Here is a 24,418-nt window from a genome sequence, read left to right as displayed (position 1 = left end):
GGACTTTTTTGAAAACCATACAAAAATTTAGGCTGGAAATTACCTCCTGGTAGTTTCCAGACAATAAGATTCAGGAAGAGTTCTCTTCTTTGAGAAGCAGTAACAAGTAAGTTTATCAGGCTTCATGGTCAGAAGCTGATGATTTGATAATCTGTGATAGAAAGAGACAATAATATCCTGGATAGGAATTAGTATAATTGAGTATCCTGTAACCTTTTTATAATTGCAAGATTCTTCACTACAAACAAAGGGCTGTTTGAATAAAATAATGGAAAATATAATCAGCTTAGAGGTTCAAGGTAGAATTCTTGTCCTGTTGTCAGGAAAAATTATCTTTATGCTTCTAGGCGAAATTTGGGCTTCTATAGTGAGTATAGAAACAGGATGATGTCAAACAAAACAGTGTGTGAATAGCAATTGATTATACATGAAGTACTTAATCAAGATTTACATGGTGTTTAGTTACTAATATTATTTGAAGATGCCAGCCAAAATAGGGCAAGAGATTGTGGTTTTATGTATGTCTATAAACAAACTACCACACTTTGTTGAGTCTCTTGTAGCCCATGAACACTGAGAGCTGTCAGCCACAAATAATTTAATTTTGCCCACTTTTTTGTAAAATACAAAGAATATAACATCGTAGTGTTAATTCAATCTTGAAACTGCAAAATCAAAACCTATTTAATGTCAGGCATGTTTGCAATATTTCTATTCTGATTTAATGTATATGGCATAGCTGTTAACAAAAATGAGTTCAGTGTAGCAAGACTTATATGTATTTAATGTAATAAAAGCAATTTTTAAAAGATATTTTAAAACCTTACTTTTTGCATGTTTGAAGGTGCAAATCTTTATGAGGTATTCCTACAACTTCTGTGAGTAGCCAAATATTAGGTCTCAGAATCCATATTTAAAATAGCCAGCATCTCATTCTCATAACAGTCTTTACTGATATATATACCAGGAACTGCATGACAAGCTGTGAACTCAGAAAGTTGTTACTTGGCCAATGAACCACATGAACTTGTGGGTTCTGGTCTGGAGTTCTCTCTCTCAATAGAGTTCAGAAACTGCCATGTAAGTCATTTTTTAACCACCTTTTGCTATACAGCTGACAAAACAGGGCACATTGCACTTTCAGTCCCTGAGTTCTTTTAGAAGAAAAATCTTAACAATCTATATAACATTAGATCAGCAGTTGTGATATCTCTGATTTTTTTTTCTTTTTGTTCTTCAAGCTAGCATTTGTGCTATTATCTGCTACTCCTATTTTTTCTAGTGTTCCGTGTGTTTTCTTACACAGTTTCTTTTTAAGTATTTTTAGAATCTCACAAATTACTAGAAGCAAAAAATAAGGGGGAAAAACCTCTTTGTTGACATAATTTCTTAAGCTCCTCCATATATAAAGCAAATCTAAATCACTGGTTGTAAATAAACACTGACTTTTTGCAGCAGGTTAAGAAGACATTAGTCTGCTTCTTGGACTTCTTATTGATAATCTCATTCATGAGTGATTTGGGTGGCACTAAAACTTAGTAGTACATTGCTAAATCAGGGTCTGTCTCTAGAATTCAAGTCTGATGATTCTGCATCTCTGTAAAGGTCAGTTTTGATAAAGGAGCAGCAGGAAGGGGAACTTTTCCTGTGTCACTTTCCACAGTTTCAACCACAACTGAGCATGGTGTTGGCTGGTCCTGGCAAGCTTGCAATGTGTGTTGTCTAGATGTGGCAATATTCCCACTCATGTCCCAGTGTCATCTTGTGAAAGCTTAGGACATGTTGCAGAAATGTTAATTGCCATGGAAAATGTGAAGAGCTGAACTCCAGAGCACCCGTAAGCAGCATGTGGCAGGGCCAGGTCTGTGCCCAGCCAAAGCCTGGCTTCCTTGGACAGCTCCATATGTCTCTCATCATAGACATGGATGACTCATGTGCTGCTGGGATAGACTGTGAGGCCTGTATTCTTAGGCAATCCCTCTGCAGTTCTCTTTCCCTGTGATTCTGGGGTGAAAGATGCTCCATGGCAGTTGGGTTTTGCCTTGGACAAACAAGAGTTTGCAGTAAGAGTACATGTAAATATTTCCAACAGGTAAACCCATGGCTATTCTCAGTTTATTTCTTTGTATAGGAAGATTTCATCCTCTTAAATGTGCTTAGGCTGATAGAAGGAATTATGCAGCAATTTTCAGGCATTTTAAAGTACTTTGAGAATGGAGAATTTTTCAGTACCTATTCACCTTTATTAAATTCCCAGCTATCTTTGCCACAAAGGCTCATTAAGGTTGTGGTTGTTTCTAAAGACAGCATTCTAGGGCATATTTTTCATCACCCAAGTAATGGGTATCCAGATCCAGGGATCCAGGAATAATGGGAACATTTTTTCTTCTATCCTGTTTTTTTTTTTTTTTTATATTCAGGAGATGGAACAGCCAAGAGAGGAAACTTTTTAGGAAAAATTGGTGAGCACCTCAGTCAGCAACTAGAATTCCTTCCCATGAAGATGGCACTGCATTGTATTTCATATTTTTCCTGTCTCTTTAAAAGTAGTATGTGTAGTAAACAGCATTGAATTTTAAACTGTGTTGAACAGAAGTATTGCTCATTAGTCATAGAAACAGAAATTACATCTTGACAATGTTTTTCTGAAAATGGTATCTTAAACAAGGATCCAGATAGGTGCTCAGAGGCTCATCCAACCTGTCCTTGAACATTTCAAGTAATGGGGCAGCCACAGCTCCTCTGGGCAACCTGTTCCTGTGCTTCACCGCCCTCGAATAAAGAATTTCTTTCTGGTATCTAGTGTAAACCTATCTTTCCCTTTGGATCCATTCTCCCTTTTTCTGACACTATGTGTTCTTGTAAAACGTCCTTCTCCATTCTTCTTGTGGGCTCCCTTCATGTACTGGAAGGCCACAATTAGATCACCCCAAAACCTTTTCTAGGCTCAACAGTCCCAAATGTCCTAGCCTTTCCTTGCAGGGGAGGTGCTCCACACCTCCAATCATCATGGTGTCCTTCCTCTGGACTTGCTCCAACAGGTCAATGTCCTTCCTGTGCTGGATGCAGCACTCCCAGTTGTGTCTCAGAGAGCAGAGCAGGGGGCAGAATCCTCTCCCTTGCCCTGCTGGCCACGCTGTTTTGATGCAGCCCAGGATGCAGTTGGGCTTTCTGGGCTGGAAATGGACATTTCCAGCTCTCACCTAACTTCTTACCCTCCAGAAATCCCAAGTCCTTTTCAGAAGGAAGGAAGTAACTGCTTTTTATCTAGAACTGACTGTATACGTTTCTATACGGTGTGAGGCAGTTCAGCATAGTCCTCAGACTACTAATTTGGAGTGATCCAAAAAATGAAGAATATGGAACGTTGTTTCTGCAATGGAGAAGAGTTTGGAGAAAGCACATATTGAAAATTTCCACCCTTTACTCCAGGTTAGGTGGATCTGTCTTATCTTCCTCTGTTTTCCTCCACCACAGATACCAGCTATAGAGGAAAGCATCTTTCATTGTTATTCCCAAAGTACAATTGCATTATGGAAATTAGGCTCAGAAGACTTGCAAATTCTGGGGAAACTTGGAGTAGTCTATGAGAGAAGTGTGAGTCTGACTTTAAAATGTAGCTGTGATAAACTTTTAAGAAAAGGCAAAAGATGATGTAGATCCTATAATTTTTCATATCTAGGTTGACAAACTGTAGAACATGCTGTAAAAGTATTTCTGAAAAATTACTTGTGATAGACACTCGCAATAAATATTTCATTGTATATGTGTGTTAGACTTTCAGTGTTTAGTCATTAAATGGGTAGTGAATAACTTACATGCTGTGTTTTTAGGAAATACCTTTGTAATAGAGTTATGGTTCAAATCATGAGCGCACTTTTGGAGTGAACCTTGTGGCCACCTTTTCTTACCACAGTAATTCCCCTTAGGGAGTCTCTTGGACTTTACTTGTTTCAAAAAAGCTGCTTTGCAGAAGTGCAGCTAATATTCTCAAGCTGAATAAATGCTCTAAAAAATGCCCAGCCTCTGGACACTGGGCCCTCTGCCCCAACCATTTCACTTCATGAAACTTTCCTAAATGGACTGCATTGCTTGTTAATGCAGACACAGCAGAGTTTTGTGTGCAGCTAAGCATTGAACTCCCAAGTTAGCAGGCAGAAATCCTGCATGAGAGTCAAAAGAAAATACTGGACGATTATTAAAATCTTGAGAGATTTCTTACAAATCCCATGGAGGAGGCTTGGTGAAGGAAATAAAACATGCAAAAATAAGAACATGGACTGGCAATGAAAGGAAAGGTCTTCTGTGAGAAGAGGAACATCCCTCTGCCTCACCCTTTTCAAACTTGGTACCAAAGGTTTCTGCTAGGGATGGTTGTAATTCCTGAACACACATGTATAGACAAACTGTATGGGGAGTAGCTATTGGTGCCTATTTTGCATCCATGCCAAGTGAGCCCCATCCTTGCTCTTTGGATCAGGATACTGTCCTGATCTTAGCATTACAGACTTTGCACTGGACTGACAGAAAGGGAAATTGTTAATTTACTTGAGGTTTTATTAAAAGTCATTAAAATTGATTATTAATTATGAATCAGCATGAGCCAGGCAATAATCACTTGGTCTATTTCTTTTTAACTCTCAGACGGCCATGTTATGTTGTGGGTGCAGAGGGATAAAATATAAAAGCATTCTTTGAAGTATTTGGTGAGGACTGTGTCCTCTTTTTGTATTCTGGGTTGTTGAGTATAAAGTTGGTTTTCATTTTGAGAGGAGAAATCCACCACAAGAAAAGTGTTTTACTTCATCACAAATCCTTAATTTTTCTCTGAAAAATTATTTAATTGGAAGCAAGATTTGAACAGCCCTCAGCGAAAATAATTTTAAAATTATTTCCTCTTTTGTCTTATTCAATTTGCTGTCTTTCAAGCCTGTAAATGCTGTGTGACCTGATCTAAATGTGGATCCTTATTGTTGGGTCTGTAGGATTAAGAGGAATCAGGACAGGTGCAGAGAGTTGCATGGACTTCTGGTTTGTTACAGTGGCTTTTATTCCTTGGGGACAGGAATAACCCTCTTGATCATCTTATATTCATGTGTAAATAAATCATAGCTGCCAGTATTTTGCACTGTTTGTATACACAAATACATAAAATGCAAAATATTGATAGTCATGATTTAGAACTTTTTTGGCAGATTTCTGCTTTATTGAGTTTGTGTTTGTGGTGAGTGTGTGTGCATGCACCTGCAAGAATATTAGGAGCATATAGAATATCTTCTGTTTATATTTCTGTAGTTAAAACAGAACCAATGAACAGCAGTGAGATCACTACTACTACTACCACAGACGGGTCTTTAGACAATTTCTCAGGATCAGGTAAGGAATAAACCAAAGTTTTAAGCTCAGCATTTTTTTTCATTTTTTATTTTCTTATCCCATGTGATCTAAATCTGTGCACCTTTCTTAAAAAGCCTTTTCTACTTTACCTCTTTTACCAATTTCTGTACATTTTAGTCTAAGTCAACAGGAGTTTTCCCCAAGTAAGGAGCATTACAGTATCAGGCTGATTGATACCAGGCTTATTGTTTTGGTGGGAGTCTCACTAGGGAGTTTTCTGGCCCAGAGGAGTTATTTTTTGTTTTCTGTGAGTAAACATACATACCTCTGTGATTATTATTCTAATTGAGGGGTAGGTCTTCCTCATTTCTTGTAATTTATTATTACCAAAGTATTTATTCTTTTGTCAGGCTTCTTTTCTTAGAGGAAGGCAAATGCATCTTAGCTTCTGGCATACAAGATACACTGTGAGAACAGTCTAAGATGTTTGCTCAGTTTTGCACACCTGTGGACTAACTGTGGTATTTGTAGCACATTGGTTTTATGGTGCAAATCAAATCAGAAAAGGGTCTAATATTATATTGTGGGATTACATTTCAGTAGTGGCAAAATTTGACATCTCACAATCAGTCAGACTCCTGGTAGCCAGCCCTTTCCTGGTCTTGTCACAGCCTCCATTTTCTGTAAAGGCTGATGAATTTGAAAGCATCAAGCCTGAAAGCCCAAAGAAAGGCTTCTAAGGTATTTTAATTCTCTGAAAGAAGAAAATACACTATGTACCTAATTGTAGGTACATACATCTGTGGTGATCTGAGTAAAGGTTGGAGTGTAACACTTGGCATGCCTGCAGCCTCACAGGCCACAGAAAAGAAAAATCATCGGATGTAGAAGGCAAAGAAAGAGACTCCCTGCTTCCCCCCCAGAGTGTAAAGATGATGGATTTTCCCTGTAGCTGGCCAGGAAGGGGGTAGCTGGTGAGGGGTAATGATGTGTGCCTTGTTTATTTCCAAGCACTTAGCAATAAGGCCTGTTGTTTCTCGGGCTGTCTGATCTTACAGTAGTCTCATAACCTGCTGCTGACCCTTTCCTGGCAAAGGCTCCCAGGCCCACCTTGGGACCTAGAGGAGAAGTGACACCCAGACAGTAACCAGAGAGGGAAAGGCTCCCAAAAATATCATCCTGAGCAGAGGAGGCCAGCAGAGCTGCCACACTCTGAGCAGCACCCAGAGATGCTGACAGAAGTGAGCAGTGCTGGGGGAAGGCTCCGCGTCAGCTGGGGCTGCGCAGGGAGCGGCTCACGGTGCGGCCTCCTCCGCTTACCTGTTTCACTAACTGCATCTGCACCCTGGACATCCTTCTGCAATACTGATTTAAAGGGCTGAAAGCATTTTAGACAGCAAATAAGGTGGAAGAAAATAGAAGTGTAATAAGGTAATACATAGTCTACATTAGGGATTTTTTTTTTTTTAAAAAAGAGGCGCGTGCTCTGAAGCAGGCCATGTGTTTTCAATCGAGGCACGCATAAAGCTCCTTCATAAAATGTAGGTCTTAAAAATTCTAAAAGTTAATAAAATGTTGCACTTGAGATATCAACAATCCTTTGAAAATATGAAGGGAAATGTTTCCACTAGGAAATAGGTTGTTTGCATTGAAAATGTTGCCTGTGTGCAACCAAAGAATAAACTATGGCTCAGGAATTGTACAAAGGGGCAATTTAGTATTTGAGATTTGCAATCAAGATTTTAATGTTAAGCATTCCTGTATAGTTCTTCATAAAATATTATTTTCTATCTAAGGTATCAATGATATTTGAATTTAATTAAAATCTTGTTAATACTCTGAAATTCTATTAGGAAAAATAATATTTATCTTTGGTGTGTGTATTTACACTTCTGTATGCTTTCTTTTCTCCTTGGTGCAGCAATTGGAAGCAGTGGTTTCAGCCCAAGACAAACACACCAGTTCTCCCCACCACAGATTTACCCTTCCAAGTATGATATCTTTTTAAAATAATAATAGTAGTAGTAATAATAATAACTGGAATAGTGAGATTTTAACCTCATTTAAAATAATAATTGAGTCCATCTGTTAAGCCATAATTTAAACTGCAGCAGCTTCTAGGGATTTTTTTTTTAATGCTAAGAATGTATTTGAAAAATATTTGTAAAGTTCATATTTCACTTATTCTTTTATTATTGATTTCTTATTGTTTCTTTATTATTATATTATTCTTGTTATTTCTTTCTTATTTTGTCTCTTAAAGTTTCCATTGTCTAGCACAGCCTATGATTACGTGTTAATGAAGCAGCAGGATTATAATAAGGCTAAAAATAAGCACGTGCATGTCTGTCTAATGCAGTGTCTGTCCTATTTTCTGTCCCTTGTAATCAATAGCAGACCCTACCCACACATTCTCCCCACCCCGTCCTCACAAACGATGGCTGCCTATGGGCAGACACAGTTCCCAGCGGGAATGCAGCAAGCTACAGCCTATGCCACCTACCCCCAGCCCGGCCAGCCCTATGGAATCCCTTCCTATGGTAAGAAATCCCGGCCGTGCTCTTTTATTCCTCAGGTAAATGTTCTTTAGATCAAGCCTGTGTGACCCTTAGGTTAGTGCTTAGTGGGACAGCACTAGAGCATTTCTTGTGGAAGACTGTTGTTAGTTTTCTCACCTCGGAATGAGTGATGTTTAATTTATGCATTAAAGAGCTAAAAAGGTACTCAAGAAAATAAACCCCAGAGGTCCATGATTAGCTTTCTGTTGGTGACATCAAAAATACAGCAGTGAAATGGGAAAAGAGATCTCAGGGTTTCCATGACACAGACCCAGCCCCTGGTGACTTGCTCAGGGCTCTGCTCCCCAGTAGTGCATGAGGTTACTTTGGGATGTAAAAGTCTGAATTTCAGCTGGTACAGATTACTAGAATCCAGATGAATCTACGAGGCTGTGCTGATTTTCAGCAGGCAAAAAAAAAACGATTCAAAAATGCCTCCATCAAAAAAAATCTCATTTTCCAATGTTTTAAAACTCCCTGGAGGTGAAAATTGAGGTAAATTGCCACTAAAGCTCTGTCTGCCTGATGAAGGAGATAGTACTAAGTAGCAAATATTTCCCAAAAAATTTAATTTAAAAACAAGCTGCCATGGGTGAGACCATTTTCCTGCCAGACTGTCTGCTGGCAGACAACATAGCAGTGCAGCAGCAAGGATGCATTATTAGAAAATAGGTCTTATACTCCTCTAGGGGAATATATTAAAAATATACAATCCACATGCTTTGAGCAGTATATTTTGTAAAAATATGTTCAGATAATATAAGTTTTATACCAAAAGGACAGAACTCGCCATATAAGCTGTTCACTTTAAAAGTATTAAAAGTTTTAAGTGCAAAACTGGTGAATCTTTCATCTTGAGGTCTGCAAATTGAAAATCCACTGGATATCAAGTGTATCCTATGGCAGATTATGGTGAACACTAGGCAAAAGAAATACATTATTTCCCCCTTACTTTAAAATAGGTTCCTCAGTATAAATTGGATGTTTCAGCTTCAGTTCGAACAAACATATTTTAAACTTACACTGTGAGATGGGGAGTCTTGGACACACAGACACACACAGACACACAGACACACACACACACAAGAGCTCCTGTTGCTGATGAGAGCTTGTCTGCTAATTCCATCTGGATCAGGGGGAATGATAACAAACAACCCTTTCCCCCACCCTTCCTTTGTTGACCTGTTTCTCTTGTGGACACCTCAGTGTTCATACTTGGCTGACTGCTAGGTTTGGGCAGCCCAAACAGTGACTTTTTTGTTTTTTGCTTGGTTCCTCTGGATTAAATCCTGACTTCACTGAAGTCAACTCTAAAATTCCCACTGACTTCAGCCAGGCCTTGATTTCACTACTTGAGTTTAGCTGTCTCACTGTCGTCGGAGCTGTAATTGAGAGTTGCTTTACTTGGCAACTGCTTGTGGGGGTTAACATGCTTGCCTGCTCTTTTGTTTTGGTTTGGTTTTTTGCCTAGTCCATCCCCCATGCCTAGGACTTCAGATAAATTTGCAATGTTTAACATTGCAGAGCTTACTTTTGACCACTGAAATCCTCAGCTCCTGAGCCAAGAGAATTTTTATGTGCTTTGTTCTTTTCAGACTTGTGACTTGTGGCTGGTGCTAAGGTGCTCCTTTATAGGAGTAATATTTAAAAGCAAATAACTATTAAAAAGTTTTAGGACTTAACATATATTTTTGCTTATTTAAGGCATGCCATATAATCTGTGCTCCCAAATGAAATTGGGGAGCATTAGGACACTCATTTGCAATAAATAAGAGCTGAAGACTTGCTTAAAACCAAAATTCTACCCTTTGATTCTACCAGTTTAGACCCCATGTACCCTCTGTCTTGCCTTTCTTTCATCCAGGCAGAAATCTTACAGCAGTATAAAGGGAGAAGACTTATGCCTATGTGAAAGAAAAAACTGAGTTGAGGCCTCTTTCTTTTTGTTTCTTTACTCTGGGTCTACTGGAAGAAAGAGTATTTGTGATTTTCTGTATCAGCCTGCCTCAGGTTTTCTCTCTAGAGTAGAGTTTGGGAAGGTGCTCAACTGTACCTCTAGCCTCTTCATTTTTCCAGTTCCCCACCTCCACAGCCATGCAGCCATGCAGGCAGGAAGGGGGGTGGAGGGGAATGCCATTGACAGCTGCTGCCCTGGGGCTCCTGGCTCTGCTTCATCTGCAAAGCCCCTGAGGAGGCTGGAGAATTTCCTGAAGCTCTTTCCTCCTGCCTGCTCCAGCACCAGCATCAAGCAAAGGCTTTGCTTACCAACTTCTTTACCTTCCAGATCCTGGCAGTCCTCTTGTGTCACTGTCCCTTCCCACTTCCTTGAGTACATTAGACTTGGGAGAAGGGAGCATCAAGGTTTGATGAGTGAAGGCTTTGGGGATGAGAGCAAGTACAAGTCCCAGGAGATGAAAGGCTCTTCATAGCATGGAGGTGCAAAAGCGCATGTCAGTGCCAAGTTGTCTTCACTCAAGTGGCATCCTCCTACTGCTGCTTTTGATCATCTCCTGCTCCGTCTGAGATGGAGACTTGGATCAGGCTGCTAGAAATTTAATGCTTGATTTAGTTAAACTTTCTCTAAGCCATATTTAATCAGCATTTCAGAAGTCCTTAAACAGACAACAAATAGGGATTGTTGATACCAAACCATCCACAGCAGGAGTTTCCCCTTGGAAATGAGGTGTTGGGATTCGTCATTCGAACTGGTTAATTGTAACATGAAACAGAAGAATCAAGTAAGCAGGGAAAAACAAGCAAACAGGTTTAGCTCAGCAGTTAGAAGGTCTGGCAGAAGGAATTGAGGTGAATTAATCACAACAGTTGAAAAATAATTACTTGGATGGTAGAAAATATGCTGCCATTTGTATACAGGGAGGTATTGAAGTTTTGCCAACGCATTAATTTCTGAGCCCACTCCTACCTTGAAACATTGTTGAATATTGTCTATAGAAAAATCCAACCAGGAAATGAACTTAGATTAACAGTAATTTTCAAATGAATGTTACTAATTCACACTTAGTAAATCCAGTTCAAATATTGTTGGTTTCTGAAAAATGAGTTATCACTGAATGCCACAATGAAACCTAAGAATATTGTATCACTTTTCCATTACTTTGGCTATAATTATTTTTAAATGGTAGTTCATGTTGGGACAACCTTATAATTAAAACTAAGAGACAGAGGCTGAATTGTGTGCATTTCCTCAGTATTTTGCCTGCTGATATTTGCTTGCTCATTACCTTACAAATTGAGGGAAGAATCACTGAAACTAGGCAGCAAGTCATTCACTGATCAGACTTTGGATTATTTTATAACTAAATTTAGAAGTGAGAGAGTAATGTGGTGTGTAATGGATTTCTACACCAGTGCAGATTAATGGCTTTGCTATGTTTTTCCCAGTTCAGGAGATTGCTTCAGGAATAGTTCCTGTCTCTTAGGTGATTATTTGTTAAAGAACTGAATTAATGTTTAATTACCTTTGAAAAATCATCATTGCACTTAATACTGCTAGTTTTCTTTATCCACTTCTAATTCTTAAAAAAAAAACATTCTTGGAGCTGTGTGATTTTCATGTAGGAATAATATACAATGTAATTTTCGTTTATGTCATTAATGGGTAAATGGCAGGAGAGCTTGGCTATGCTATGCTTCATTAAATTCATATAAAGTTGCTAATCTACCTCTGTGTAATGTCATGAATATATGGAAAAGTTTGCCTCTGGCAGGAAAGGAAAAAAGGAATAATGCAACTTCCTGTTCATGTATAAATTTCTTTTGCAGTTATTGGAAACACAGTTTTGAATTTAACCTTTCCCTGGTGAACTTCAGTTTTCAGTGTGCTCTTAGACTGCCATTACCTTATTAATTTGTGCATGCTCTCAATATTTGTTCTCTCAGGCAATAGTAGGTATATGTTAAAATGGCTGTTAATTAAGTGATTTTATTTTCCATCCCTGTTTGAATATGAACAAATAGATTTGCTGTCACTAACTGATTTAGGTGCATTGTGGGCAGGCATCAAGACAGAAGGTGGATTGGCACAGTCACAGTCACCTGGACAAACAGGATTTCTCAGCTACGGTGCCAGCTTTAGCACACCTCAACCTGGACAGGCTCCCTATAGCTACCAGATGCAAGGTCTGTATAAACAGATGTTACCATTAATTAGATATAGCTAATGCTATGGTGGGGTTTTCTCCTCCTTATTTTGTTATATTCCTAGAATAAAAATGGATGTTTGCTTGAGCTCTTAGCTCTGATTTTATTGCAGTTGTTGATGAAATGATGATTGCCTTTGCTGAGAGAGCAACAGGCCAGCTCTCAGCAGTTTAGAAGACCCCTTGCTTCATTAAATTTTAAATAGTGAAATTTTCTAGTGTTGTTACAGTAAAAAAAGGTATCTCTGAATAGCAATAGTTTAGCAAATAGTGAATGAGACAAAGCTAGTCCTGTAAAACGTGACAGGATTATGAATTTAGGAAGTGCCAAATATAATTTGACACCTGAGCGTGTTCAAGGAGGGAGAAGAAGATAAAAATACCTACTGCAGCTGTGGAGGTAGCTAAGTAATGATTGAAGTCTGTTTCTTTGAAGTCTATTTAAAAGCTGTAAGTCTTTGTATGTGCAGGCTATTATTATCAATTATATTTTGTAGCTGTACTTGCCTGTTTAGTTTACTTAATGTCTTTCCACCTTGTTCTCCCAATTCCTTTTCCCTCTTCTGTATTGAGAAGTCACTGGTTGTGCCTGGTTCTGGATTGTTCAGGCTTAACAGATATTTTAAAAAATCTTTGTTTACCAGAAGTAGTTATTTTGGGATGTCTGCTGCAGGCCTTTTCACCCCTGAATTTGGCAGTAGATATCAGGTGTGTTGTAATTTTGGAATTGTTGAAATAAGTCATCAATCACAAAAATGGACCACTTTTTTTATAATTTTAGCACCTTTGTATATTACTAAGCTCAGTCTAAACCGTGTGCCACCAAGTAAACACTCCATGAAATGTCTTGAGGCAGAAGTGCTTTCAGAGACTAAGTGAATACAATTTTGTTTTTGTTCCACAGCTTTAAGGATATATTGGTCCTGTACTTTGCTCAGACACAAGAGAGATGGGTTTTGTTGCATTTTTTTAAATCTTCTTTTGAACTGCGTGTTGAGTAGCTCCATAGGGCAGAAGTGACCCTCTGACATCTCAAATATTGCTGATTTATAGTGTGCTCTGACAAGCAAGAGGGACAGGACCAGAGTAGCACATGGATTTTCATCTACATGTTGAATAGTGATGATCTTCTCCTCATCAGAGTAAATATAACCAAACAAGGTTACTGGTTTTGCTTTCTGCAGGCAGCTGCACAAAAGAACTCAAACAAACACACTTCCACACCTACCTCCACACCCACCTTCCCCCCTCCAAAAATCCTACCTCTCTGTAGGAGAAAGCTCAAAATGCTTGCCAGCAGCAGCTAAAATGAACTTCTGAAACAACATTTCAGCTTTTAAGGAACTGATAATTCACAGTTGCTAGGAAATAGTGTGATTGAAAAATCATGTCTGGGCTGACTATAATTTCTATTGCAGTAGTGCAGTCATATACTGGGATCCTGTTGTGTTAACTTCTACAGGCAAATAAAAATATAGTCCATAGAAGTTGGAGGCTAAAATTAAACACACAGACTAGAAGAGCCTAATGAAACAATAAAGCTGACACTGTTTATGTATAAAAACAGTTGGCACCCCATACTGGTTACCTAACAGCTCTAAAGGTGTTTTTTGAAAGATCTCAAGCAGAGGGATGTCAATAAAAAGGGATTTTAGGGAGGATAGGGAAATAGTTTTGCAGATGTCTATGGGAAACTCATTCAACAGAGGGAGGGAAGAGGGAGTAGCAAAGGATAATGTAGAGAGTGCTTAGAAAATTTAAGTGAAAGCTGTAAGTAATGTGAATGCTGGCATTAGTAGTTCAAAGCTTGGACTTTGTCAATAGACTGCATAGAGTCTGCCATAAAAGATATTGCTTTTTTTTTTTCTTTGCTATATGCAAAGTTTGTATAAGAGCAGAATTTTCAAGTTCAGCAAAGGATGACAGTTGTCAAGAGATGGAACAGTAACATCTTGGAAAGCATTTTATCTGTATACTTTGAGAGGCAAGGATTTTAAAATATTCAGCAAAAATATGTTAAAGATGACCCAGTTGGGAAGCTCTAATAGGAAAAGGATCAGAACCATTGATTTAATGATGGAATTGTCTGCAGGTCTTAGGGGGAGGGGTCTTACTCTGGGTTGTGCTCTAGCTGTGCTGTGCTTGGGCTGAGAGCCGCCCACCTGTGGGAGTCAATGGATCACTGACAGTTCTGGCTTGGGCAGAAGAGCCACAGGTCAGACTTGGAGCATCCCTGTGGTGTGTATGTCCTTTCTGTTGTGCTCATAAACAGCACAATGAGTGGGTGAGGGAAGGACTGGTCTTTTACAGAAACCTTAGAGACCATAAGATTGGAAATAAGGGGAATATTTCAAATGAAAGGACTGGAGGAGTTGTAAGTTGCTAAGCAGGAAAGAATCACATTTCTGATCAGGTCTTTCTTGCAGTTAAATGTTTGACAATATATGTCTGTACTACTCGTGAGACTATATGTCTTGTAATATTTTCATTAAGTAAACTTGTGTATTTGAAACAACTCTAAATTGACTTAATTCTTCCTTTTGATTGAACAGCTGTTGAAAGTAAACAGGAACATTTGTTTCTCTTTCCTGATTTAATTTCAGAAGGAGAACCTATTCATAATTTCAACTATTATTTAAGGACAAAATTGATTCTCATGACAGAAGACGGGGTTACTGCTGCTGCTGTTCAGTTGTTTGTGCAGAAACCTCCAGAGAGGAAAATGAGTTTATTCTCCCTTTTCCCTCTAGCAGTATATGGGCAGGCTGCAGCCCCAGCCTTGTCATAGCCTGCAATAGCTGTTCTTCATCTCCTGCGTGCAGCTGCTGAGCTGCTAAATGGAGATAATGGATCCCACAACCTACTCCGCAGCCGAGCATTACATGACAGCGGCTCGGGGCCCTGCTGGCATTCCTGCCTGCGGCAAAGGGGATTTCCTAGCGGCCTTGCAGTTGTCCTGCTCGTGTTCCCTGACTGGGGTTACCTCGTGCTCCAAAGCTTTGGAGTTAATTCTGGTTCCTCTCCCTGGGATGGATGTCTGCCTGCAATGCAGAGACGCTGCCTCTTGGTGCGTGTGCAGCCAATTAAACCCAGTGCTTTTCCTGACCCTGCTAAAATTACAGCGTCATTAGTCACCGAACAATAGTGGGGGGAGAGGCTGCCAACTTATGAAAATTGTAAGGAGAATTGTTGCCTGTGACTGCTTGCTAAGTTTATTCTGGTAATTGGATTTTTGTCACAAATTTATAATCTCAATAAGGGAGTGCAGAGGGGACAGGGTGAGAAGAGGACTCGGGCAGTTCTGTGACCCATCTCCCCACTCCCCTCTCCCCCCCTCCCCCTTACTTTATTTAACGAGTGTGTTCCTTAAGCTGTTTTTCATATAAGTTGCTTCATAGATGTTGAAAGACCACTTACATGACTAATGGCTGTGGGAATGGGCCCTTGTTCCTATATTGGCAGATTTATAAGGATTGCACAGTGAGGATAAATGGAGTGGAGAAGGGCTGGGGGAAACAGCAAGGAAAGAACTCCATTTGCAAATGTCTTATTTGGGTCTCCTTTGATTGTGATAAGAAGCATGGCTTGTACCCTCCACTGAGTACCCTACCACTGGAAGGGTGCTAGACCTGCGATGAGCACTAGCATTGTTTTAGTTACCGAGGCTGTGATGATAGAGCATAACTATCCCATTGGTTTGGGAATTCAACCGTAAAAAAGTAAACGTTAAGGTATTTGGTTATTATTATACAGTATAAAAATATTGTGCTGGATGGCTAAGCAGTTACTAGGACAACAAGAGGGAGTTTGCCAAGGATTTTTAAACACTGTAAGCAAACGGAAGAAACCTTGAGCTTAAATAGCCCATCTGGCCGTCTAAGGCTTTCCCAAGAGGCCAGATGGGACTAAACTTCTGCCACATACATTGTACCCTGATGATAGACATAGCCCATGGCAAGGAGACTGAGCTAGGAAGGCAAATGGGCTTCTGTCCCAATACACGGGGGAGGACCTTATCCCGTGCCTGCGGCGGCACAGGGCGTGCCCCGCACCTGGAGCGCGCCCTACTCCCAGCAGGGTCCGGCCGCCTTCCGATGCTGACTGGGATTCCCAGCTTTAATGTGGGTCAGAGCTCTTTGCAAAATAGACCTTTGACCTGCAATTTACAGCTTTTATCACATTTAAAGCTATGTAGCCAGCCAACTTAGGGCAGTAAATATTGCATGTTTTGTAGTGATTCTTATTTTTGTGTTTGTTCGGCTAAGGCAGGATAGCGGCTCTATGCCACGTTATGGCTGAATATTTAAAAAACAATTTGCAAAATCAGGAGTATTTTAAAAACAACTTCAGGCCTGTAGTTCTGGGTGGCCCACAGAGCTGTTTCTGAGAAACCTGCTTCATGTTTGTTACGGTCTAGGAGACCCTTACCCCTCCTCCATAGAAGCCAGTGCTGACCATGAGATGAAAGAGAGATCTGCATGTTAGTGTGTGTGTGTCTTTGTCTGAGAGGGAGAGATGCTGGCTGGCATGTAATTACTTTTCTCATTTGCTCTTGCAAATTATTTTCTAAACTTTCTGAGGAAAGACAATATATTCCTCAAACGAAGTCTGGGGTTTTTTCTACTTATGACTATGAGAGGCCTTTTATATCTTTTTAGAGTGGCTCAAACTGTGCGCCTTTAAAACCTGGCTTTGAATGTATTACTGCATCTGCAAAAAACCCTATAGAAATAAGAAGAGGCACAGTGATTTATATTTTTCCAGCCAGAGCACTATTAGAAATAAAATATTATTTCAAATTGCAATTTAAAATATTTTTCAGATGTATTTTGGCTTTTGTGTTTGTCACAATAAAAAAATAACATCTGTTTTCCAATTTTAAATTAAATTTAAAACAACATGTTTTTCTCATTAGTACTGTTTATCTGTACTATCTGCTAAACTTGGATGTCAACTCTTCTGCTGAAGTAATCTGATTTTAGTTCACAGGATTAGTAGCATCTATCAACAATCAGAGATTTTGCACTAGTGGAAGATAGAAGATAAATGTTTATAGTTATTTCATACATTAAGTTTAAGCTTCATCCTTTACTCCCACTATTGTTGAACTTCTCATCTACGTCTTTGAGACTTAACTTGTATGTGGTTTTAGTAACTTTTGCAGTCAAAACATTTAAATATTTTTCCTTCTGACTTCTCATAGCTTCAATACCTATTGGTCTGGTGTTTTATGTTTAAGAAAAGTAAATAGCATTTTGACAGACAAATGTCCTTCAGGGTTTGTAATAAGTATGGACCCCTGCCTGCATCCTGTCCTCTGGATTTGTAAGAAATGTTGCTTCTCCCAATGAGTAACCTATTTTTGGGTTTGTTTATTAATTGAGTTGTGTCTGGTACGTCAGAGGATTGGTTCATCTGTGTGCCTGACTCCCTGTTGATTTTCATCCCTCCTTGTGTCCTTTGCTCACCTGCAAGTTTAACTCCCAAGGTCTCTGTATATCTTTGCTCTGAGGCAGATTTTGGTGGAGAGGGAGGCTGTAAACAACCTGTGCACTTTAATAACCTATACTGACTGGTGCTCTCCTGCTGCATGAGTTCAATAGGTTGCCTCATTACAGACTTTGTGGTGGCTTATGTAGCTTCACCCTGTGCATCCATATGTCTCAGCTGGTGGCTGTGTCACTCCTGGGTTACAGCCAGCGAGGGCAAGACAGCTGAAAGGGAGTTGCTGCCCTTTTAGTGGAACAGCTTCTCAGGTTGGGTATTAGAGAGCCCCATCTGTCTATTTTTGGTGGCTCATGAAAGCTGGAGGAGGGTGATGAAGGCAGTAATTCAGTCTCTGGGCTAAATTCCATCTTGGGGCTCCCTTTTCAGAGAGGTACTTTTTTTTCTCTTGTGTCATACCCAGTACACTCTGTCAAAAGAGGGAAGATTTGCAGCCCAAGGCTGTCTCTGATCGATTAGTGAGTCCTAATGGCTTTGCAGTGGGATTGAGCTGTTTGGAGCAGGGAGTTATGGCTTTTGCTGCTCCTGTGAGGGGCTGAGGCTCAGGAAGGGGAGAGGACACAGTTCTCAAAGGTGGCAGGAGAAACAGAGCCATCAGGTTTTCATGAAGGGAAATGGTGTCTCTCGGGACAAGGCTTGCCCTTATTGTTCAACAACAACAAAAAAAAGAAAAATAAAAAAAGAAGCAAAGAAACCCTCATTACTTCCACAGTGCTGGGTGTTATTCAGAGGGGTGCAATAGCTGAATTTTCAATCAGACCTGAGGTGGGTCCAAAATTCCAGTCTAAATTTCAAGGGGATTTTTTTATTGTAATAATGAAATACAGAGTGTAAGAACGATGAATTATCACTTTCTAAGTATTAACATGTTATGGAGCTGAATCGGTCAACATATGGGAAATATTACAAATATGCCATAATGTTATGATATAATTGTGTGATAGAAGTTATTTTCCAATACTTTGTTTTAGTAATTCACATAATTTTTCCTTTCATTTCAGGCAGCAGTTTTACAACATCGTCAGGAATATATGCAGGAAATAATTCACTCACAAATTCTACTGGATTTAATAGTTCACAGCAGGTAAATTTGCAAATAGGAGTTCAGCAAACTTTGGCAAACTTAGAATTCTCATCTGCTGAAAAAATGTAGCTCTTAAATAGTTTGTTGAAAGATATTGTCATCTTTCAAGTTAAACTAAAATGTTTATAAATGTTTTTCTTCAATCTGTCATCTTAGAGCTAATTGTCAGAGGTTGATGTTCTTATTCACACATCTTAAGCAGTGTGTCTAATAAACTGCTTGTATGAAAAGACATACTAAATTATGTGTAATTTAGATTTTGTTTTACTGCCTCACAGTTTGAGGTCCTACAGCACCAAGTCCAGGAAGCATACGTGCTCAAAGTCTGACATGTGTTTGTAGTTATATTTTGGAATTTATACTGAAAAGTAGCAAAACTTTGATGGGCTACTCGGTTGCTTTTTTGTCTTGCAGGAATATCCCTCCTATCCCAGTTTTGGCCAGGGCCAATATGCACAGTATTATAATAGCTCACCATACCCTTCACATTACATGACGAACAGCAACACCAGCCCTACGACACCCTCCACAAATGCAACATACCAGCTTCAAGAACCACCATCTGGCATCACCAGTCAAGCAGTTACAGATCCTGCAGCAGGTAATTACATGGATTTTATGGTCCCTATGAGGCACGTTTTTGTAAGTTGAAAGGGGATTGAATTGGATTTTTTTTGTGTAGTTGTTGATTTTTTTTTATTATTATTTCTTAATCCTGAGCCTGTGGCATATCTTGGACAGATTTTAACAGAAAATAGAGTAAAGAAAAAAGAGGACCAGTAAGAGTTTTAATGCTTATCTGGAATGCAAGTAGTTTATATTTATTTGTAAAGTGTGTTAAAAATTGCAGGGTATGGATAAGTCTTTACTTAACAAGAATCTGGTGCTTTTAAGCTCTGTATTCATTAAGATAAACCCCTTTGATTTTTCTTAAATAAAACTGAAATCAAGAGGCCTTCAAACCATAACCCAACTGTCTACTCGAAAGAGAGCTTTTGAGTTCTTTATTTCAGAGGACATAATAATGCTTGCAATGGAGAGTTGAAATTGCGCAAGTGTTTCCATTTTAAGAAAAGATTTTCAGTGGCTTATTCTTTTTTCCCAGTCATTTTACCTTTCTTGGTGGAATTTGGCAGTCCTTTACTAGTTGAGATACTTTTTGAACATTTATGCCAAGTTACTCCAGCTGTTTTTGGAAAGGAGGGGTGAAAAATAGTTTTCTCATTATTAAAAAAAAAGTTAAAATCCATCTTTTTAAAAGATCAGGTGTGTCAGTCATTAGTAGATGGCAGAGGTATGAAGTCTGTCAGACAGAAATTCCAAGGTTGCAGATGTGTTTCTTAGTAATGCAGGAAGAAGCAGTTATGATTTGGCAGTGGTATTAGGTGGTTTTGTTTCTGGCTTTTTTGGGATGAGGTTGGATTTAGTTCTCTTGAAGCACTTGATGGGACTGATCTTCCATGTGCAATGCTAAATTTTACTGTAATTTGCTAGGCTTCTGTTGCTTTTCTGCATGAGTGTGCACTGGAAGAAAACGTTATGCAGTGTTGTCTTTTTTGAGACATTTGCTGCAAGTAGGGAAGAAAATACAGCTGGTGTGTGCATTTATATATACACGAGGTCATGTTTGTGCACTGTATTTGAGAAAGGAATCTTTCTAAATATATGAGTGCTTATTGGGGTCTTTGGCATTTAGATGTGGATGCATATTGATGTCTGCATAATTATCCTGCTTTTCACTTGTTAAAAATTTTTTGCTTTTCTTTTCTTGTGATTTTGTTTGCTTTTCTTTTTAAGTTGGAAGCAGTTAAGTTTTCTTTAGCCCAAAACCCTACGGTGGTCAAGTTTTAGCTGTTATCAAGATACTAAAATTGAATCATTGTATCATCTGTGTCTTGATCTTTTGCAAAATCTTTGCATGTATTTTTCTAATTCATCTTTACTATAGCATTTACTTCCTAAAAGCTACAGTAAATGTGCATATGAAGAGAGGAGGTATAATATTACCAAGCTCAAACTTAGTGACTTAAAGACTGTCCTCCTATTTAAATAGTTTTCTGTGCTCTATAAGCCTGAACAGAACTTTTCTCAGTTCCTTTTTAAGAAGTTTTTCTTTTCTCTCTCACATCTTCCATATTCTTGTTATGACAGTTTTGTCTAAAAATTTGAAAGAATTTGGTGAACTTTCTCATGGATGAGTTCTGCACCTAATCCTTCTTCTAATTTTTTATTTCATGTGTTGAAAGCTGTACATCCATGGATCCCTACCACTGCTTGCTTAGCCCTTTCTCAGACATGTGCACACCTCCTCTGGCATTACTGGGACTTCTATTTCTTTTCTCAAGACATTAACATTACTGATTTAACAGTTCTGAAAATGCTCCTTCCAGCAGTTTGCAAATAACAATCCTTAATGTAGCTATGGGGTTATCATGGGCTGACTGCCTCTACCAGAGGCAGAAGCACATTTAGGAAAGTACCTGCTGTGGACCACTCTATTAGAAGGAGCTGATGAAAGGCATCTCCGTCAATGTGGTCGCAATCAGCAGAAGGTCTAGGGCCAAATTTCTCCATTTTTCTTTTTGCAGCTTTTTTCTTTATGCAGTTAGGTTAGGATCAAGCCCATTTAGGCTCCTTCTGTATTTCCTGGAGAGAGATGAACACTTCTAATTAGAGTTCAGTTTAACAACTGTCTTGATCCTGTGATGCCAAAGCCTCTCCAGTGGCATGGAAACAGTTTAAAGTGGCTGACATACCTGTGCTGGCTTCCTAAGGAGAAATTAGCCAAGAATCTTCTGCTCCCTTACCTTCAACGCTGGTAGAAAGGAAAGAAGGAACCATCAGTGAATCCAGTGCTGTGCTTGCCATTTCTCCTTGGACAGTAAATGGTTGTGCTTTTTTCTTGTTGAGGTTTATTGCCAACCCTCAGTTGAGGTCATACATAGCCTGCTTGGAGAACAAAGCAAGGCTGGGCTCAAAGAAAAGAGGGATCAACATGTAGGAAGGGAATGCTGGTGGAGTGGGGACAAGTGGAAGGCACATTCAACAGAAGGAAATTAATAGTTGGGTCAAAAACACAGAACAAAAGAGCAAATTAAACAAATTTTTATTTCAATTAGTAAAAATTTCTGTAGGCTGTTTTGCCACATCTGCTCAAGTTAGGCTGCTGATTCTTTACCACAAGTGGAATGTTTCATATGAGGGATGGCGGGGAGCAGTGCAGAGCTATCACATTTAGTAGGATGGGCTCCAGCTGCTGAATTGCAGCTGTCTATCCTTAGACATCTTCTACATTTAAAAAAAAACTTGTAATCCATGTGGTTATGAACTATGCCAGGACAAGCACAGAACAGCCTTCAGACTTTACAGAGGCACCAGAATAATTTGACAGACATAGGTGGTTTCTATGAATTTGGGCCAAAAAGTGAAACAGAAGAGTCTGGTAAGAAAATATGAAAGGGAGAAAGTAATTATGTGCTCTTGTGACATTTTTAGTAGAGTTTTGCCGACTCAGAAATCTCAGATAATTTTACTTCAAATATGTTTAATTCCTCGTCCAAATATAAAATAATCCTTTTATGATTTTCTTCAGTTACTAGTTAAATTTGAATTTTTTTGCCATACAATCCAGAACATGAAGGAATTCCTGCAGAAAAACCTGGGATTTTCCATGCTTAGTGTTTTTTCTTTCTCTTCACTTTCAGGATTTGAAACTTTCTTGTACCACAGTCAGGATAAAATCATTCATTGCCCAAATTTTTATAGTCTTTGTATCCATAAATCAGATACAGAAATTAATGTTACTTTCTTGTGAACAAAAGCCTGTATTTTTCTTAGTGATGTAATCAGAAAGTTGCTGATTTTTTGTTTAAACTATAGTATCTAAGAGAAGTAATGAGAATTTAAATTATGAAATGGAAGTAGATAAACGAGCAAATATTTGTTCTCCCTTCCAATATTTAAATTCATTGAAGTAGGTTGAGAGTGAACAAAAGCAGTATTTCTTTATGTTTCATGTAGGTAAGCTGTGTAGCTCTTTGCTACAGGATGTTGTGGATGCAAAAAGTTTATGCCAGTTGAAGCATGACTTTGACAAGCTCAAATATTAAATTTACAGAGACAACAAGAAATTCTTGATGCACCAGATCACTGGAGACTGGGGATGAATTAGTGCTGTGTGGATGTCTGTCCTTTTTATGCTTTCTTACTTAGTTTCCAGCTGTTTGCCAGTGTTGAAATTTACTCTGGAGAGATGGAGTTATGCCCCCATTCACTATGCCTACCCTGATGCTCAAAAATTCTTAGTGTAACATTCATAACATTATTTCTAGGAGTTAATATGGAAAAAAAAAACTACCTTTTATAAAGCCATAATAATTTTCTCTTGCAATATTTCAACTCCATCATCACAAATGGTAATAAAAAGTTCTTGATTTGTGCAATATTTTTTTTTCATTCAGTCAGGAAGGTTGAATTTATCCTCCTATTTCATATGATGATGTATTTATAATTTATTAAACAGTGTTTCTCACAAGAGAAACTTGCATTGTTCTTGAGATTCAATCTCCTTCATTTTTCTTGGTTTCTGTAATAAGTGTGTTTAATATATTACTGGAAGGTTTGGGGTTTTTTTCATATTACTCACATACTTCACAATGCAGATTAAAAACCTCACAGGGGTTGTGCCAGCCAGCAAAACTTGGTCTCAGACATGGGCCACTATTTTGCTCTTAAAGACTAAACTTCTTTTTCCTTGAGTACTGTATCATCTTTAGTATTGCAAAAAGGAAAGCAACTTTTACAGTTTCTTCTTCTGGTGTTTCATAACAATAAATTAGAGACAGAAAAGTGAAAGAGGGTAAATAGTTTATATAGACAACTTTTCTTTCCTATATGGAAAGAAATGCAGCTATATTTGCAGTACATTTCTGGTATTCTAATGTTTGTTCTTTTTCATAAATATAAATGAAGAGTAAATCTACAGGATATATTATACAAAGAAGGAAAATCACAGCTAATTCTATCAAAACAGAAATTAAATTGGATACAATGGTGAATGGCAAAGTGCAGTACTGGTTTTGCTTTTCTCATAATGATTGTTTTCCTGGGATGCTTATCTTTGGTTTTGGTGGGATTAAAAGTAACAATGATTTCAAATTGTTTGAAAACTGAACTAATGAGTCAGGAAGAAATAACTAACAAGGATACAGGTACTACTGGCCTGTTATGGATTGCTTCATGTTTTTTCTTCAATAAGGAATGCTGGAGGACAAAAATCTGGACCACTGTCAGTTGTGGTCATATATAGTTTATAAATACTGTTATATATGATATTTTGTCATTATTTTAAATATGCAGTCCTAAATCAAAACCTCAACCAGGCTTTGAAATAAATAGTCATTTTTGCCACTATTTTTAACAGACTGTTGAGAGTTTCTGTCAAGTTTGTAATAGCATGCTCTTAATTCTCAATATACAAACATTAAATTTGTTTTTCAAGTGAAGATTTTGACATTTTGTCAAAACAGCACTAGAGATATACTTCTGTGATCCTGACAGCAGGCATTATTGTATTTCTTACAATATTTACCTAGTGCTTTCACTTACTACTAATACAGTATTATTTTTTTAGTAGACAAGTAAAAAAAGAACATCCACAAATACACTTGATTCTGCTGCATTGTTTAATCCTGGTCCAGTTGTATGCAAGTAGAAGTTTGTATAGGTGCTCATGGAATTTGTGTTTAGTTTTATTTATGCAAAAGGAAACTTTA

The 24,418-nt window shown here is 38.5% G+C and overlaps 1 protein-coding gene across 1 annotated transcript in view; it reads left to right on the top strand.

Annotated features, from left to right (window-relative positions):
* EYA1 (EYA transcriptional coactivator and phosphatase 1) overlaps positions 1-24,418 on the top strand; it is a 160,267-nt gene that overhangs the window by 82,163 nt on the left and 53,686 nt on the right. The window contains exons 6-11 of the mRNA XM_054631621.2: positions 5,296-5,376; positions 7,259-7,328; positions 7,732-7,877; positions 11,898-12,035; positions 18,562-18,644; positions 19,059-19,245. Of these exons, the coding sequence (XP_054487596.2) occupies positions 5,296-5,376; positions 7,259-7,328; positions 7,732-7,877; positions 11,898-12,035; positions 18,562-18,644; positions 19,059-19,245 (705 nt within the window). The remainder of the gene's footprint in view (positions 1-5,295; positions 5,377-7,258; positions 7,329-7,731; positions 7,878-11,897; positions 12,036-18,561; positions 18,645-19,058; positions 19,246-24,418) is intronic.

This window comes from Agelaius phoeniceus, chromosome 1, assembly GCF_051311805.1.
Source record: "Agelaius phoeniceus isolate bAgePho1 chromosome 1, bAgePho1.hap1, whole genome shotgun sequence".
NCBI classification, from domain to species: domain Eukaryota; kingdom Metazoa; phylum Chordata; class Aves; order Passeriformes; family Icteridae; genus Agelaius; species Agelaius phoeniceus.
This window is presented reverse-complemented; position numbering and strand designations above follow the sequence as displayed.